This window comes from Marmota flaviventris, chromosome 17, assembly GCF_047511675.1.
Source record: "Marmota flaviventris isolate mMarFla1 chromosome 17, mMarFla1.hap1, whole genome shotgun sequence".
In the NCBI taxonomy this organism is placed as follows: domain Eukaryota; kingdom Metazoa; phylum Chordata; class Mammalia; order Rodentia; family Sciuridae; genus Marmota; species Marmota flaviventris.
The window spans coordinates 58654301-58673401 of record NC_092514.1 but is presented as its reverse complement, the minus strand read 5'-3'; the positions used below and the strand labels follow the sequence as shown (position 1 = coordinate 58673401).

The 19101-nt window shown below is 37.2% G+C and overlaps 1 protein-coding gene across 3 annotated transcripts in view; it reads right to left on the bottom strand.

Moving 5' to 3' along the window:
• Positions 1-19101, bottom strand: part of Gpatch8 (G-patch domain containing 8) — a 94839-nt gene that overhangs the window by 28648 nt on the left and 47090 nt on the right. For 2 of the 3 annotated variants that reach the window (XM_027947043.2, XM_071603716.1), the window contains exons 4-5: positions 4925-4992; positions 3175-3261 (exon numbers count right to left, since the gene is read on the bottom strand). In XM_027947043.2, coding sequence (XP_027802844.1) covers positions 3175-3261; positions 4925-4992 — 155 coding nt within the window. Of the gene's footprint in view, positions 1-3174; positions 3262-4924; positions 4993-6969; positions 7015-19101 lie in introns of all 3 variants that reach the window. The other variant, XM_071603717.1, reaches the window with a different exon arrangement.

Genomic DNA, 19101 nt, shown 5'->3' with positions numbered 1-19101 from the left:
TTTGGAAAACAACATCTTTACAACACTGAATTGGCTACCACAAACAAATCACTTTAAATTGAAATTTCATTCAACTGTTCTTAAATTAACTTTCAATAATGTTGCATGTAGACTTTTTGCTGTTAAGCCTTTCACATCTCAATAGATGTATTCCTAAGAACTTTATCATATGTATGAATTTTTGTGGTACTGGGCACTGAATCCAGGGTCTCACACATGCTAGGCAAGTGCTCCACCATGAGTTACACCTTTAGCATTAACATGGCATTTAATGATATACATATTTGCTATCATGTGTCATACTGCTCTAGTTTATCATACAAGTTTTAATAGATAATACTTTTTTTATCTTTCAGTCCAAAATATTTACCAACTTCTACTGTGATTTCTTTTCTAAAGGATATGTAAAGATGTGATTTAATTTCCAAGCACAGGACTTTCCTTATCTTTTCATTGATCACTTTGTGGCTTGATAACTGTTCAAGCAAATGTTCCATGTTTTATATTTCTCATTTTTTTGATTAAGTTCATAAGTATATACTTAACTGTATATAATGATTAAGTAAAATTTGTTGTTTGTTCAAGTCTTGTGAATGTTGTTGATTTTTCCCCACTACTATCACATGAGAGCCATGTTAAAATCTCCCTATAATGTTTGATACAACATTTCTCTTTATAGTTCTCTCATTTTTGTTTATTTCCAGTATTAGGGGTTGAACACAGTGCTCTACCTTGAGCTGCACTGTCAGTCCTTATTTTTTATTTTGAGACATGGTCTTCCTAAGTTGCTCAGGCTGGCTTCAACCTTGACTTCAAATGTATTATGCCTGGGATAATTAATAGCATAAGATAAGATAATAGAGAATGCCCCAAATATATCAGTAGTTATAAATTAAATATAGTCAAACTCAGGCAGGATGTCAGGCACATGCCTGTAACTTCAGCTACTTGGGAGGCTAAGGCAAGAGGATCACAAATTTGAGGCCAGCATTGGCCTGTCTCAAGATAAAAAATAAAAAAGGGCCAGGGATGTAGCTCAATGGTAGAGCAACCCTTAGTTCAATACCCAGTATCAAAGCGGGGGAGAAAAAAAGTTTAACTTTTGTTTTTCTTTTTAAATTCCAAAACTCAACTACACCATTGACCAATTGACATTTGGCAATATCCAATAAATTGCAATCTGCAGGCATCACTATATTTTGAATAACGTTTCTTGTCTTCAGACAGGTTTAGAAACCATTGGACTAAATAAATATCCAACAAAAAGACAAAGATTATTAAACTTAATTTAAAAAAATCCAATTATATGCTGTTTACTAATGATGTACCTGAAACCTTACAGAGGTGGATGTTAAAGAAATGGAAATACAAATACACACACCATACAAATTAAACAGAGCCAGTTGTAGCTTTTGTCAGCAAAACAGACATTATCACTAGAATTCACTTCACTGGTAAGATAAACACTGTTAACATCAAAATACACAAATCAAAAACTGACAGTCAGCTGGATGGGCACAGTGGCACACATCTGTAATCCCAAGGGCATGGGAAGCTGAGGCAGGAGGATCTCGAGTCATGCTAGGCAAGTGCTCTACCACTGAACTATATATCCCCAACCCTCTTTACTTGTTTATTTTGTGACAGGTTCTCCCTAAATTGCCCAAACTTTCAATCCCACAGCCCCAGCCACCTGAGTCACTGAGATTACAGGCATGTGTCATCATGCCTGGCAAAATAACAGATCTTTGATTTTTAAGGCTGACAATAAATTCTAATGACCACTGGCTGAAATATATTACTCCTTTCCTTCTTCCACACTACTTTAAAGAAGTCAAGATCCTAGATTAAATTTATGGGCAGTTCAAAGTAGTTGTGAGACCTTATAAGCTCTCATAAATTCCTGGGTAACGATAACTCACACAGCTGATGGGCTATAGTTTTGCTTCTTGAACTCCTCCTTTTTATGGTAGAACAGATTTTTAAAACTAAATCACATTTCTTTTTCATCTTAAATATCACGAGCAAAATAAGTTTCTATATGATAATCTTAGTTAAGTCTGTTTTATATCTTCTAATTTACCTATTTTATGGAAGAGACTTAGTGCACTATAATGACTTAAAAGGAATGATCCCTGATCAGGCTTTTTCCACCCCCTTGGTATTGGGGATTGAACCAAGGGGTGCTTTACCACTGAGCTACCACCTTAGCCCTTTATTTTTAATTTTGAGAAAGGGTTTTGCTAAATTGCTGAGGCTGGCCTCAACTTGCAATCCTCTTGCCTTAGCCTACCGAGATGCTAGGATTACAGGCATGTGCCACTGTGCCCAGCCTGACCTGGTCAGCTTTTTGAAAGCTAACTTACAACATGTTCTGAACTAGTTTTATATATAACTAGGTCCTTATAAAAGGAAAATACCGAAAGAATAAAATTCAACTTGATACTTACACAGGGCATAATAAATCAGTGCTTTAGAATTGAGTTTAATTAGCAATGAACAAAAAAATTTCTCAACTAGTTATTTTAAAATTTATCTTGTTCATTTAAGAGACAGAGAAAAGGAAAACCTTATCCATTGGCATCAAGCTTTCAAAGTACTTTTCTTTTTTCTTTCCTGGTGGTACTAGGGATTGAACCCCGTGCATTGAACATTTTAGGCAAATTTTCTAACACTGAGCTACATTCCCAGTCCTTTCACTAACAATTTTACCTCTGCTACTGCTTGATTATATGTGTACCAGGTACTGTGTTTTCAAGTACTAACTAGTAAGGCATGGTAGCACATGCAACCTGGTAGGGTTAGACAGGCAGATTACAAGTTTGAGGTCAGCCTCAGTAACTAAGACTCTGTCTCAAAATTATAAATAAAAAGTACTAGGGATGTAGCTCAGTGGTAAAGCACACCTGGGTCCATTCGCCAGTACAAAAATCAAAAAACAAAACTAAATCAGTAACTAATGTAATCTTACCAACAGACTTATGAGGTAGTAGTAGTATCTTTATAATTTTTACAGAGGCAATAAACAGGAAAATAACAGAAACCTGAGAACTACTACTAGTCACCACCAAATGTAAATAAATACTGTCATCAAGAGAGATCTATTTCACCAAAAATGAGTATCTCTTTTACAGCGTGAAGACCAATGACACAAGAATGACTTCATTTAGTTACCTTGTACTTTTGTCTTAGTTCTTCTGTGTCTTCTTTTTCTACTTCTAAGACACGGCGGCGTTCGGTAGCATCTTCGGCATAATCGAGCTTGACAAAAGAGATAAAAATTAGTTTTTTTTCCTAAAGTATCCTAAGATTAGCTATGAAAAAGTTATTTGCGGGCTGGGGTTGTGGCTCAGTGGTACAGCATTCGCCTAGCATGCTGGGTTCGATCCTCAGCACCACATAAAAATAAGTAAATATGTGTCCAAATACAATTAAAAAAAATAAGTATTAAAAAAGAAAGAAAAAGTTATTTGTACTACAATGTTTGAAAATAAAAACTTATTAATTTTGCTCAGCTACCTCATGCTTTATTGTCACCCCACAGAGAAAATAGCATGCAAAAGAATTCATTAATCTGGGGCTGTGGCTGTGGCTCAGTGGTGGATCACTTGCCTAGCTCGTGTGAGGCACTGGGTTAAATTCTCAACACCACATATAAACAAATAAATGAATAGGGATCCATCAATAACTAATAAAAATTAGAAAAAAAAAAAAAGAACTCATTAATCCTTTCATGATGGTGGCTCCCCCAACAGGCACATTTGTTGATGATAATTGACTGCAGTTTTCTGCTACCAAAGAATTAAGGGTAAATTAATAAAATATTTGAGGCAATTAAAAAAGCAGGTATTGCCAGGCACAGTGGTACACGCCTGTAATCCCAGCATCTTGGGAGGCTGAGGCAGGAGGATTTCGAGTTCAAATGCAGCCTCAGAAATTTAGTGAGGCCCTCCACAACTCATTGAGACCCTGTCTCTAAATAAAATAAAAAAGGGCTGGGGATGTGACTCAGTGGTAAAGCGCCTCTGGATTCAATCCCCAGTAACAAAAAAAGAAAAATCCCAGGCATCACAGATGATACCTATACACAACTCTACAAGGGGAAGTTTTCTACCCCACAAATATTTAAAAAATTAACACTGTCTATTGAAATAAGCACTAGGTCTGGGTCTAAGTCTGATCTTGCCTCGCTGTATAATCCTGGGCAAGCCACTCTTTATGCCCCAGTTAAAACAGTGACATTATTTACATCCTATTTGCTTCGAAAATAGTACTAAATTAGACTGTAAAAAATAGTTTTAACTGTCCAAGGGAAATTATTAAAACTATATTCCATCTGGTTGGGTATAGTAGCAAACGCCTATAATCCCAGCAGCTCAGGAGGCTGAGGCAGGAGGATCATGAGTTCAAAGCCAGCCTCAGCAACTTAGCAAGGCCCTAACCAATTTACAAGACCATAAAAAATGAGGGGCTGGGGTTGTGGCTCAGTGGCAGAGCGCTTGCCTCGCACATGTGAGGCATTGGGTTCGATCCTCAGTAGCACATAAAAATGAATAAACAAAATAAAGCTATTGTGTCCATGTATAACTAAAAAATATTAAAATATGTATATATAAAAATGGGGCTGGGGATATAGCTCAGCTGGGAGTGTTCTTGCCTCTCACACACAAGGCCCAGGGTTCAATCCCCAGCATCACAAATATATATATATATATATGTGTGTGTGTGTGTATACATACATATATATATAAATGGCTGGGGATGTGGCTCAGTGGTTAAGTGCCCCCTGAGTTCAATCAGCGATCCCCCCCCCCCAAAAAAAAATCTATATTCCATCACATAAGCATGCTCTATTGGCATTTAAATTTAGAGTTAACTCAATTTTAAACATCCATTAAATTAGTGGTTAATGAGATCAATTTACCTCCATTTCCATTCGACCCATGCCCATGACATCATACTTGACAACAATTGGAATGGGATCTGTTCTTCCTGTAACAGGAACACATAATAAAGGTAAGACACAAAGCTAAGCCAACAGCTCACTTTACACATTAGGTTTGGGTGGTTAGAGATCTTGCCTTGGAGTGCAGAGACCAGAAAGCTACAGTGAACCAAATACAAGCCATTCTCACAGCTTACATCCAAAACTTCCTGTCCTAGTTTAAACCCAACTAACCACTTTGGTTAATCTTCCAGTTGGAGACAACTCCACATTACTATGGCAAAATTAAAATAGTAAGTAATGCAAACCAATTCTAAGCAATGGCACCAGGAGGTTTAAAATTTAAAACATTAGAAGTTCTTTTTTGAAACAATCCCAGAATAACTTTCCACCAAAAATCACTTTACCCTGTCCACTAATATCTCCCCTTACTTAAAACTGGTAATAACTCATCTGATAATCTAAAATAGTCAAAGTAATATTTTTAAACATGATGTAGTAAAATTCTATAATTACAAGTCAGTATGGGTTTGTTTTGTTTTCGAAAGATGCTTACAATTTTAAATGGGGCTGTGAAAATTTTTTAGTTTTAATCTGGTGCTTGAGGTCCCATTTCCCCAAGTGGATTTAATACCAGCTGTGGTCAACAGTAAGCTGTGAAAAGGACTAGTTGCGAAGAAAATTGACTTTAAACTAATTGATCTATGCTGGAGATTTTTTTTTTTATAAATATATATTTAATCCACTCATAACCAGCCAAACAAAGCAAAATGGGGCAGACAAGCACTTTACTACCACAGCTGTTTTACATCACAACTTGCGCTGTTCATTGTGATGTAAGCCCACTGAAAAGAGGACTTACCTTATCCGTTGTAAACCTTTAGTGAAAAAACACAATGTTTACTTCCCTCATCATTTCACTCAGGCTGGTGTAAACAATTGTTTTTTTTTTTGTTTTGTTTTTGTTGTTGCTGTTGTTGTTTTGTTATATATACATATATATTATACCTTTGGGCTAAAAACTGAGTTTTGTCAGGCTAAATCTGAAGTAATGGAAAAAAAAATTTTTTTAAATTTGATGATCATGACTGGCTTGGGTCCTGCAGAAAAAAGAAGAAACCATTTTCAAAATGAAATGACTAGCAACCACTTGTATCCAGTTGCTCCATATTTGTGGGATTTAATTTTTGTCCTAAAAACAAATTCAGAAGTTTACCTACTTAGTACCACAATCCCATTATTGTTTTTAAACAATAAATAGGGAGATAATTAGGAATAATTACTATAGTTTAAAAAACTGCTTAAGTCAATAAATAACATCTTATGTCAGGGGAAAAAACAAAAACCCCAAAAACTTCTAGAATACAGTCTTCTTTTAGATACTAATGAAAATGCACTACTACCTTATGCCCAATGGTATAATAAATAAGCAGTGACTGCAATCTTTAGCAAAAGGACCAAATTAAAGACAGGTTATAAAAATGACTTCCTAAGTGCAATATCACTTTCATAAAGTCTCAATCAGGGATTTACTGGTAAAAACAAATGGTCCAATGACAGAATTGAAAAGAAATTTATTTTTGTTTCTTTTTTGATCTATCAGAATTTGTTTTTTAAGAATCAAAATATTTTTGGTACAAATTCATCACCTCTGTAAACCCCTGTTTATAAACTCTGCATTAGTACTTTTGCCTTCTAAGGCAGTCAAAGTTTGTTTTAATTTATTTATAAATTGCAGTAGCCAAGTGCTAGTGCCCATTACATTGGGGGGAAATCAAGTTTTTGACAGTATTAGAATTTAATGTGTAACTGATTTTTTTTTTTTTTTTGGCAGTTCTAACACAGATACATTCCTTCTTAACATTACCCTTTAATGAACAAGGATCAGACAAGTTGCATAAGGAAAGGAAAGGAAAATGAAAAAGACCAAGCAGAAGGATGAAGGCTACAACAGAGAAAGTAAGCCTAACATATTGGTGCACTGATGACAAAAGGAGTAATTCAGTCTGAAAATAAAAAATTACCACTGCTAAGTTTACCATCACCACAACAAGTCCAGGATCATAATGCTGTAAAAAAGAAACACCATTTGTTAGGAAGAAACCATTAGGGTAGGAAACAGGCCTTCTAGCAGGCAGACAGGATAGTGTAAAGTACCATTTGGGCTTTGTCCCTCCCCCAATTTCAGCTGAGGACAGAGGAAGGACATTTTGTGCTGTAACAGCTGTTTTCATACTGGTCAGACAAGGGTGTGAGATTTTTGTACTGCTACTTGAGAACATGAACACTCTCCTTTTCAGTAATGCAAGAGCTGGGGGATGGGGTGGAGGTGCCAGTCAGTTTAAAGGGAGAGAATTAGCTATAGCTTCTAATCTCTCATTTAACTATTCGTTCTACTAATGATGGGATTACCAAATGGGGCAAATATGGGATTTTTCCATAAAGAAATCACATCAAAGACCAGGTCAGATCAACTGGACAGTGATCAACTCATTTGCTTCACTAAAAGAAGGTTTGGGGAAGAGTATGGGGAACAGGGGTTGGGTTTCAAGACCTCTCTGAAAATATATAACAATTAAGAGGTCCAGAAAACAATCTTGTATATTCAATGCTTGGAGAATGTTGTGAATTTTTCTTATAACCGAATAAAACTCTTTAAGTGGTTCTCCCCTTTGTTTCCTGCTAATGAAGACTTCCCAGGCCACCCAACATTCATCTTTCTCCAAGCAACAAAGCCAACCTTTGAAGGAGAGCTTCAGAGAAACTACAGTAAAAAAATAGCATTAAAGCAGGGCACCTTGCTGCATGCCTTAAGCCTCACTACTAGAAGGCTGAGATGGGAGGATCACCAGTTCCGGGCCAGCTGGGCAATTTAGTGAGACCCTTGTCTCAAAAAAAAAGGGGGGGGGGCACCAGAAGAGCCATAAAATTTACAATTACCCCATTCAGAGTTAACTCACAGAAAATAAAAAGTTTGGCTTTCAAAGCAATCTGAGGGCCAAGTACTAGTTTCTTAACATTATTAAAGAGGCTATAGGCCATGGAAAAATCACAATGGGAAAAGACACTAAATAATACAGACAGAGGCTGCACCAAGTTTAAAACAAACAAACTTAATTATTAATTTTGCTATCAATAATAATTTGCAGTGATAACTTTTCAAAAGATAGGTAGCAGACTATCTGGTAATATGTGTTCTCTACAAAACTCGAAGTTTTTTTTGGTATGGGGATTGAACCTAAAGGCACTTAATCACTGATCGATTTCGCCAGTCTTTTTTTTTTTTTTTTTTTTTTTTTGAGACAGGCCTTGCTAAATTGCTGAGGCTGGCCTTGAATGGTGTGATCCTCCTGTTTCAGCCTCCTGAGTCACTGGGATTACAAAGTGCTCTACCATTGAGTCCTACTTGTCTATACACTAAAAGGTCATTTTATTTCTATCATAGTAGAAATAAACGCTCTTATTATATAACAGGTCTTATTAAAATGCAAATGCATTAAGATTTATAACCAGAGTGAACAAGATAAAATACAAAGTTGGGCATGGTGGTGTATCCCTGCTGTCAAGCTACTTGGGAGGCTTGGGCAGGAGGACTGCTTGAGTGCAGTTCAAGGACAGCCTAGGCAACATGAGACACCGTCTCAAAAACCAACCAACCAAGCTGGGCATGGTGGTGAATGCGTATAATTTCAGTGACTCAGGAGGCTGCAAGTTTGAGGCCAGCCTTGGCAAACTTTGAGAAATCCTAAGCAACTTAGCAGGACCCTGCCTCCCAAAAAAAAAAAAAAAAAAAAGGCTGAGGATGTTCCTCAGTGGTTAAATGCCCCTATGTTCAATCCCTGGTACCAAAGAACAAAAACTAACCAACCAAAAACCTCAACAACAAAAAAAATATAAAAACTCATTGATTACCTATAGCCACCTTGTCTCTGAGAATAAATCCTTAAGAATTCATTGTGAATTTAAAATATTTAAGGATATACAAATCTACAAAGCTAGCCCAAAGAACTGGATTATAGAAAAACACTTTCTTTTAGAGAAACACTATATTTAAAGGAACATACTCTAGGAAGAAAATATTTAAAAAGCAATCATATTCTGGTAATTAGCCACACTTTAGAAAGAGAAGACATATACATGACTTCCCTATAGAAATAAAGAAGTATTTAAAATGATTATTCAAATGATTGATCTGTCTATAGATAGATGTAAGAAAACCACTATTTCTGTTGCTGTTATAAAGATTCATTCAATGCAAATATTTACTGCAAATATTTTATTAACTCTTACTACACTCCAGGCACTGTTCAAGGCACTGGGCATAAAACAGTGATAAAGATGTTATGCCTCCTGAATTACCTATAATTAGACAAAATAATCCTCTTTTAACATGTGAAGGGAATAAAATAGAACATTTGTGGACCTAATGCACAAGCAGGTCACAGAGCTTTGAAATGTCTAAAAAGTTAGTGAACATGGTAGTGCACACCTGGAATCCCAAAGACTCGTGAGACTAAAGCAGGAGGATAGCAAGCTCAAGAGGAGTCTGGGCAATTGAGACCCTGTCGCAAAATAAAAAACTAAAAAGGGCTGGGGATGTAGTTCAGTGGTAAAGAGCCCTGGTATCAGTCTGCTTTAATAAGGGTAAGGACTAAAGATTGACCCTAATAGGCTAGGTGCAATGGCATACACCTGTAATCGCAACAGCTCAGAAGACTGAAGGATCATGAGTTCAAAGCCAGCCTCAGCAAAAGTGAGGTTGCAAAGCAACTCAGTGAGACCCTGTCTCTAAAACAAATACAAAAAAGAGCTGGGGATGTGGCTCAGTGGTCAAGTGCCCCTGAGTTCAATCCCCGGTAACCCCCACCCTGCCAAAAGAAAAAAGATTGACACTAATAAAGCAGAAGTAAACATAAAAGTCAATGCAGTGGAGCCAGGTGCTTGCCTGTAATCCCAGAGGCTCAGGAAGCTAAGGCAGGAGGATTCAATCCCTAGTACCAAAAAACAAACAAACAAAGTGACTACTTTCAGAATCATTTAGGTATTTTTCTTTGTAACTGTAGCATATTCTTTATAGTACATCTCAGGAAACACTAAACAGAAATATCAAGCAAGATTATAAGGTTTATATAAGAACAAACACTTTCTTTTTTTTTTTTTTTAACTTTTTTAGTTGAACAACTTTGTTTTACTTATTTATTTATTTTATGTGGTGCAGAGGATCAAACCCAATGCCTCACAGAAGCAAGGCAAACGCTCTACCACTGAGCCACAACCTCAGCCCCTAAAAACAAACACTTTCTACTTGAAACACAGTTCTAATTATCCAGTACTACAAAAGCTAACTATAATCTTCCCATGTCCTACAAAACAACCAGAGATTAATTTGATTTTTCCCATGCAAATGTTTTGTAAGTTACAGAAGTTTAACTGTGACCTTAAGAAATCTCCATTTGATACTTTACAGAATTATCACAGCTGACTTTCCAGAATAAACAGTTTAATTTTAATCATAAAACCATAACGTTAATAAACAGGAACAAAGGTGAGGCAAAGGCAGAAGGGTTATGGAATCAGAAAGTCTGGAAAGGATATTTCAACCAGGGAAAATGAGATCCTCAAGCCCTTAGAAGAAGTAATAAAGAACTATGAGGTACTTTCCATTCAAGAGTAATGAAGAGTACTTTCACCCGAGATAAAATTATTTGAACTAAATTTATATTGACTTGTTGAAGGCCTTCTCATGCTAACCATTATACTATACTAATTTTTAAAAATAAATAATTTTGGGGCAGGCGATTTAGCTCAGTTGGTAGAGTGTTTGCCTAACATGCACAAGGCCACCGGTTCAATCCCCAGCACCACAAAAACAAAACCAGAAACAAAAATAAATAATTTTGGAGCTGGGCACAGTGGCATACCCCTGAAATCTTAGCTACTCAGGAGACTGGGGCAGGAGGATTGCAAATTTGAGGTCAGTGTAAGCAATTTAGTGAGACAATGTCTCAAAAAAAAGGAAAAAGGGCTGGGGATGTAGCTAAAAGGAATTAGGATAGCATCTTTGAGTTTGACCACCAATACTGAAAAAAAAAAAAAAAGTTTAAAGAATGAAATGGGGTAACACTTCTATTGAGTTACTTATGTTTGCATACTAATACCTGACACACTATGTGGGGCAAAGTAACATTTACTCAAAAAGCATTTGTTGACTCAGAATGAACATGTTCAAGGTGGGTTTAAACTTACTCAGGGATCTTGCGTGGTGGCATATGCCTGTAACTCCAGCGGCTTGGGAGGCCAAGGCAGGAGGATTTCAAGTTCAAAGCCAGCCTTAGCAAAAGCAAGGCGCTAAGCAACTCAGTGAGACCCTGTCTCTAAATAAAATACAAAATAGGACTGGGGATGTGGCTCCGTGGTTGAGTGCTCCCGTGTTCAATCCCTAGTACCCCACCCCACCCCGCAAAAAAAAAAAAAAAAACTTACTCGGGTGTAAATATTCCATCATTGTGGTGCTTTTTTGCTTACCACCACAAGACACTCATGACTTAATTCTTTTGTAATCAAGAAATTATTTTACTAAGTAGAACCTATGACTATATTATACAGGTCTCCATCTTAAAAAGTATGCAAACTGTTCTAAATTAAATACTTGAGTTTTGCGTCCACTGTTCATTAGCAACTTGTTCAATTTATCTTATCTGTCCCTTAGCAGTCAAGGGGCAGAAGGCATCACTTTGAGAGGGTAGGGACCCTGGGGACTGAACCCAGGGATACTCTACCACTGAGTTACATCCCCAGCACTTTTCATTTTTTATTTTGAAACAGGGTCATCTCACTAAGGTGCCCAAAACAGCCTCAAATTTGTGATCCTTCTGCCTCAGCCCCCTGAGTCTCTAGGATTACCAGCATGCACCATCTTGCTCAGTTGGCCATCAAATGTTTAAGGAAAAAAAAAAAGGAGATTCCTTAAGATCACAGTTAAACTTCTGTACCTTATAAAACATCTGCACTGGAAAAATCAAATTGATCTCTCAATGGTAGAGAGCTTGTTAGCATATGTGCAAGGACTTGGATTCAATCCCAGCACCAAAGCTCTATAGAAATGTTACCCCATTTCATTTTTTCAAAAAGAAAAAAAATTAAGGAAAAAGAAAACTGGATAAAGAACTTATACTTAATATCTAATAATAAAATATTATAAAAATCTGAATTAGAGTCCACATGGCTGGGGATATAGCTCAGTGGTAGTGTGTATGTTTGGCATGCATGAGTACCTGGGTTCAATCCTCAGTGAAGGAAGGAAGGACAGGAGGGAAGATGAAAGGGAGAGAAGGAGAAGGGAAGTTCACTTAGTTGCTATAACCCATTTCAGGGATGGGAACACCTTAATTCATCCCTCATAACAACAGTGTTTTCAGAAAATTAGGACAAATGGTCTATTAAATTATGGAAACAGCTGGGCACAGTGACACATGCCTGTAATCCCAGCGACTTAGAGGCTGAGGCAGGAGGATCACAAGTTTGAGGTCAGCCTCAGCAACTTACACCAAGATCCTGTCTTGAAATATAAAATAAAAGGGCTTAGGATATGGGCTGTGTTGTGGCTCAGTGGTTGAATGCTTGCTTCACATGCATGAGACACTGGGTTCAATCCTCAGTACCACATTAAAAATAAATAAATAAATAAAATAAAGATTTTTTAAAGGGGGGGAGGGGCTTAGGATATAGCTCAGTAGTTAAGTGTCCCTGGTTTCAATCCCCAGCACCAATTATTTAGTTAGTTAATTCTGGGGACATTTTTCCTCTTAAAAAAAAAAAAAACCAGCCCCAAGTGAAAATTAATTGCTGCTTAAAGTACCTAGAGTGCACTCCAATGTACATGTAGGTGGACCAAAAATTACTGGTGGACTTCCAATCTATGTGGATATCTCTTAACTAAAGAATTCCAAAAGAATGTACTTATGAAGAGTGATAGCCCTGGAACTCAGAGGATGTGAACTACAATTCTATCATTAAATGGGCATGTGACATTAGCTATGTTTGTTTCACGATCCAAAAATAAAGGAGTTAGATTTAATAGTCTACAGGGTTTACTTTCTTTCTTTCTTCTTCTTTTTTTTTTTGATAAGTGGTGACAGAAGCCAAGGCCTTGCACATGCTAGGTAGTGCTCTATCACCAAGCTACACACCTACCCTTTTAATTTTTTTGATACAGAGTTGCATCTAATTACCCAGGCTGTCCTAGAACTTATGATCCTCCTGCTTCAGCCTACTAAGATTGGATTCTAGGTATGTACAAACAACTATACTTGGTTGGTTCACTTCAATTCCAAAATTGAAGGGTAGAAAATATTTAGGGGAGTTATATAGATGGTGGCAAGTCAATAATCCAATGCCTTCTTAGAATTATCTTATGACTGACTCAGTGGTCCCTTACCACACTGAGAATTTTTTTATTCCAGGATCACTCTGTAACTGAAAAGACTTTCCAACTTCCTTTAAACTGCTCTTTCTTTACCTTTCACAGTACCCTCCCCCCACCACAATTCATTTCATCTTTTAACTCCTTCCAGAAAGGAGTTAGGTCCCAGGTAGAACCTAAATAAGGCTGGGCTCCAAATTCTATTTCCTAATAGGAGACAATATCTAAATAGGTCGGTGACTTTTTACAACCAGAGCTTGAGTCTGAGCAGCCCTCTCTACAAAATGCAGATATGCCCACTTTCCGAACTGGCACACAGATCAAAAGAGACAACAAATGGAAGATGGTTTATAAACTACAAATCACTATATAGAATGCTGTTAAGTTTTCTAAGAACGCCATCTCAAGATTTCAGGAAAAAAAAAAAGTAAAATATTCCTTTTATTTCCAATTTTGTTTTTGTTTTGGGGGGTACTAGAAAATGAACCCCAGGACACTTTACCACTCATCTACATCCTCAGCCATTTTCATTTTTATTTTGAGGCAAGGATCTCATTAAATTGCTGAAGGCCTTACTAAATTGCTCAGGCTGGCTTTGAACTTTGATCTTCCTGCCTAGGCCTCCTGAGTCACTAATATACTTTTGATGAGTGAAAGAATCATCTACCCTACTTGCTATAATAAAGGTAATTTTGTTTAAAAGCTCATTTTATTCATATGATCCACAGCAATGTTTTTCTAGCTATGGTTTATTCTATTTGCTTTACAATTTTTAGGAGGATTTTTTTGTTTACTTGTTTATGGTACTGGGGACTGAATCCACTGAGCCACATCCGGGCTCCTCTTTATTTTTTATGTTGAGACAGAGTCTTGTGACAGAGTCAATGACCTAAATTGCTTAGGGCATTGTTAAACTGCTGAGGGTGGCTTTGGATTTGTGATCCTCATGCCTCAGCTTCCTGAGTGCTGGGATTATGGGCATGTATCATTCATTGCATCTATCACATTTCCCAATCTCTGAAGTGGCATTATTTCTTACACTGTATGTTGGAGAGGAAAAATAAGACACAGGTATATAAAACATTTATGCCATCATATTTAATTCCTGAAGCATCTCCCAAATCTTTTTAAAATTATGGGTGGGGCTGTGGTTGTAGTTTATTGGTAAAACACCTGGCTAGCAAGCTTGAGACCCTGAGTTTGATCTCTAACATCACAGAAAAGGGGAGCAGGTTAAAAAACAAAAACAAGGAGTTGTGGTTGTGGCTCACTGGTAGAGCGCTTGGCTAGCACGTGTGAGGCACTGGGTTCAATCCTTAGCACTGCATAGAAATAAATAAAATAAAATAAAATAAAGGCATTCTGTTCATCTACAACTAAAAAAAAAAGGCTGGGTGCGGTGGTGCATACCTGTAATCCCAGCACTTGGGAGGCTGAGGCAGGAGGATTGAAAGTTCAAAGCAAGCCTCAGCAAGAGTGAGGCACTAAGCAACTCAGTGAGACTCTGTCTCTAAATAAAATACAAAATGGAGTTGGGGATGTGGCTCAGTGGTCAAGTGTCCCCGAATTCAATCTCCAGTACTATACCAAACCAAACCAAACCAAAAATAAAACAACCTGTGTGCTTAACAAGATCACACTGCTTACTAACTGCAGAGCTGGAATTTAAACCCAGATCAGATTTCAAAGAAGTTTACAAAGTAGTAACCCAAGGTGGGTAAAACATAGGACTGGTAAGGTACACTTACATTATTTTAAACTTCGGGTCAACATTTATCAACTAGGAAGTTTCACAGCCATCAGGATTTCTGATTTCCTTTAAAATATTCAGAAGATCTGACATTGAGACATTTCTATGTGGCATCAGCAAGAGCTGAATGGCAATGACTCCTCTCCAATCATAGCATATCTCACACTACTTCCTATAGTCTTAGTTGGCATCAACTGCATATATAATAACCCTGGCCCCAATTCTTACTTCAAGGTCTACATTCTTTGCTCCCTCCTTCTAAGCTTCCGCTGGATTTTTTCCTGTTAACTCCCATTTGGTAGCTACCTCCTTTATAGGTTTTAGAAGGTTTACTAGGAGCAGAAAGATAGGAGTTAAAACTAATGAAACTACATTTATAAATGAAAGATATTGTTTTGTTCTGTTTTCTAGGCATATGTGTCCCATTATTTTGATTTTGGTGGTAATTTTTAAATAAACTCCTTTTTAAGCTTGCTTTTTTTTTGGCAGTAATGGGAGTTGAACCCAGGGGCACTCTACCTCTGAACACAACCCTAGCTCTCCTCGCCCCTCTACAAGTTTATCCAGCATAAAATAATCCCCTTCAACTTCACTGAGGTAGCTGACCATGTCCACAACCCAATCCGCCTCTAAACTGGAATTCAGTTGCTGACCCCGCCCCAGCTTTTTTATTGGCACCAGAGGGCACAGCATTCTGTCTATGGGTATCTCTGTGGGCCTCCCCTCTCGTGAGTCTTGCAGGCTGCTTGCCCTCCAGACCTCTAGGGCAAAGCCTACTAGTCTCTGGTCAGCTATGACGTAGAGTAGCAGGTACAATCTCAGGCAGCAAAAAGAGTTAATTGCAGAGATATGGATGCCCTCATTGACAAGGTACCAGTAGAAATGTCTCCAGGCAAACTGTTTCTTCACAAAGTCTCAAGACTTGAAGACTGCATGGCCTTCAAAACATGAAGGTTGGGCACATTCTCATCTGCCAGTTCCAGGTGCTTGGGCATGTAGACATCCTTCTTGGCTATCATCACTCCCTCCTTAAAAAACGTTCATAGATGGAATCATCTGATTCTTCTTGGGCAACAGCATCCTGGAGGCTTCAGGGTCAGAGGGCGAGGCTGGAAAGGAGGGGGTATGTGTGGCCAGCTCTTTTTATTTTAAGACAGGGTCTGGCCAAATTGCTGAGGCTGGCCTCAAACTTGTGATCCTCTTGCCTCAGCCTCCAGAGTCACTAGGATTATAGGTGTGTGCTACTATGCCCAGCAATATTTTTTAATGAAGTTGGTCTCTTATAAGAAACTTTTTACTTTGCATTATCATCTTCACATTTTGATCTACTTTAAAATAACAAGTTATTGAAGAATGAAGAGATTCCACCAACATACACATACTTGTGTTCCATACATCTACTAACAAGCATATTTCAAATGAGTTCACAGAAAAATCCGTAGATAATTATTTAGATATGAAACCGTTGCTTGCTTCGTCATCCTCACAATCTGATATTTTTCCACAGGTTATATCATTAGAGAAATAAATTGAAATTCCAAGTTAAATTGTTTGATATGCCCGCCCGCCCGCCCGCCCCCTCAGTACTGGGGATTGAATCCAGGGGCATTCGATCATTGAGTTACATCCCCAGTCCTTTTAATTTTTTATTTTGAGACAGGGCCTTGCTGAGTTGCTGAGATGGGTCTCAAACTTTTGATCTTTCTGTCTCAACCTCCTGAGATGCTTCGATTACAGGCATAGGCCACCTACTGCATGTCTTTAACTTTACCATTATGTTATTCATTATACTGTATTGTATTTATTTGTTACATTTATCTTCCTTTTAAATGTAAGCAGATAGAGGTTATATCTTAATCATCTGAACACTCAGTACAGATCTGGTATATTCTATGAATTCAATAAACATGCAGAAATAAAAAACATGAAAGTAATGAGAAAACACATAGTAATTATCATTCTTTAGGAACTTAAGAGTCCAGTGAGGATAAAAGAGACAAATAAATAAAATTCATATAATATGAAATATTAAAAATCCCACAAGATTCAAGTATTAGAGAAGACCAAATAGGAAAAAGCTGGGGATTGAACCCATGGGCCTTATATATGCGAGCCAAGTAGTCTAACCATCGAGCTATATCCCTGGCCCAATATTTGCTTTTTTCCTAGAGACCAATTACCATCCCTAAAAATTTGGCCAAGGTTCTTACCACTCATTTAGCATCAAGTTTCGAGTGAATTTATAGTCATCATGAAAAATAAACATGGGACCTCCTTAAGTGGCCTATAAAATATGTAACATTTAGAGTCATCTCCAATTTTTTTATTTTTTGTGATACTGGAAATTGAACCCAGGGGCACTTTACCACTAAGCTACAGCCCTAGCCCCTTTTTAAGATTTTGTTTTGAGACAACTGGCCTTAAACTTGAGATGTTACTGCCTCAGCCTCCTGCGTCTATAATCATGAGTTGCTGGTATTATAAGTGTGTACAACTGCACTCAGCTTCATTTATCTATTTATTTTTGGGCAGAATGGCTACCATATATTTAATTCTGTAGTACAATACTGGTATTTCTCACCACTTCATATCTGTTCAGGAGACTGTAGTGAGCCTATACCTACCTACAGTTTAGGTTTATGATAGCATATTGATTAAAAGCATAGGTTTTAACATCTTGACAACACCACTTACCTGTTACCAAGCTGTTGAGCAAATTATTGCTCAGAATGTCAACTTCCTCATCTGTAAAATGGAAATTATGTCTACTTCAAAGAAAATTTAAGTGAGAAAATCCATGGGTAAGCACTTGGTAAATGCTTACCACAAGTTAGCTATGCTAAAGGATTAACAATAAAAACTCAGTGAACAGGGGCTTGCTATTCAGACACAAGCATGAATTGACTACACACTGTGCTTCAGAGCTGATTTGTTTTTATCCTCCTTAATATCTACACCTTCTTTGCATTTCTATTGGTATCACCCTATTCTAAATCTTTATCAGCTCATACCCAGACCTCTTTAAATCACCCATCTTCATCCTCAAACATACTTTGACTAGATAGTATTTTACTTCCACAACAAACGTCTGGTTGGTATAATAAAGAGCTTTGAAGACTTTTCTAATCATTCCTTCTTTTGAGCTCTTATGGAATTTACTATTAAGACTTTCCTCCTTTTTCTTCTAAAATAAATATGCAACCTATTTAATTTCTTACCAGTGACTGTCTCTTCAAAGTAATTACTCTATCTTAATAATGTCCAATTTACTTCTTTTAACTGATTCACTCTTTTTTTTTAATTTTTATTGTTGGTTGTAATGATTCACTCTTTTCTAAAAATAGGTATTAGTAAAACAATATATTTGTTCTAATCTTCATTTGAAATGCTTGTGTTTTCTGATTACTTTGCCATGAATTTAATATTTTTTAACTTAACCACTGAACCACATCCCAGTCCCTTTTATATTTTGAGAGAGGGTCTTGCTAAGTTGCTGAGGCTGGCTTTGAACTCACAATCCTCCTGCCTCAGCCTCCCAAGTCGCTAGGAGGCGTGTGCCACCTCACCTGGCCCCAATCCCTTTCTGTTTAAGCCCTAAACTCAAACTTACTGTAGACTGCCAATTCTAATTTTATTAACTACCTGGACTTCATCTCTTTTATCTATATTATATTAATTAAATTCTACTTAGAATATCAAAGGCTTTCTCACAACCCGTACTTCACTAAATCTGATTGTGAACTTCTAAAATTATGCTTGCCTTCAGAAAGGAATAGAGGCTATTATAACTTAGCTACACACTCCCTGGACTAGATGAGTTCTGCATAAGTATGCCTTTCTGACAATCCATATTGCAGTTCTGGGACCTACATTTGTTGTTCTCCCCCAATCCACTCATTCTCAGTATTAGATCTTTCTGAGAAAGGAAAAGGCATAAAAATAACATTGATTTCAAAGTCAGACTTAAAACTGAATGGCAGAGAC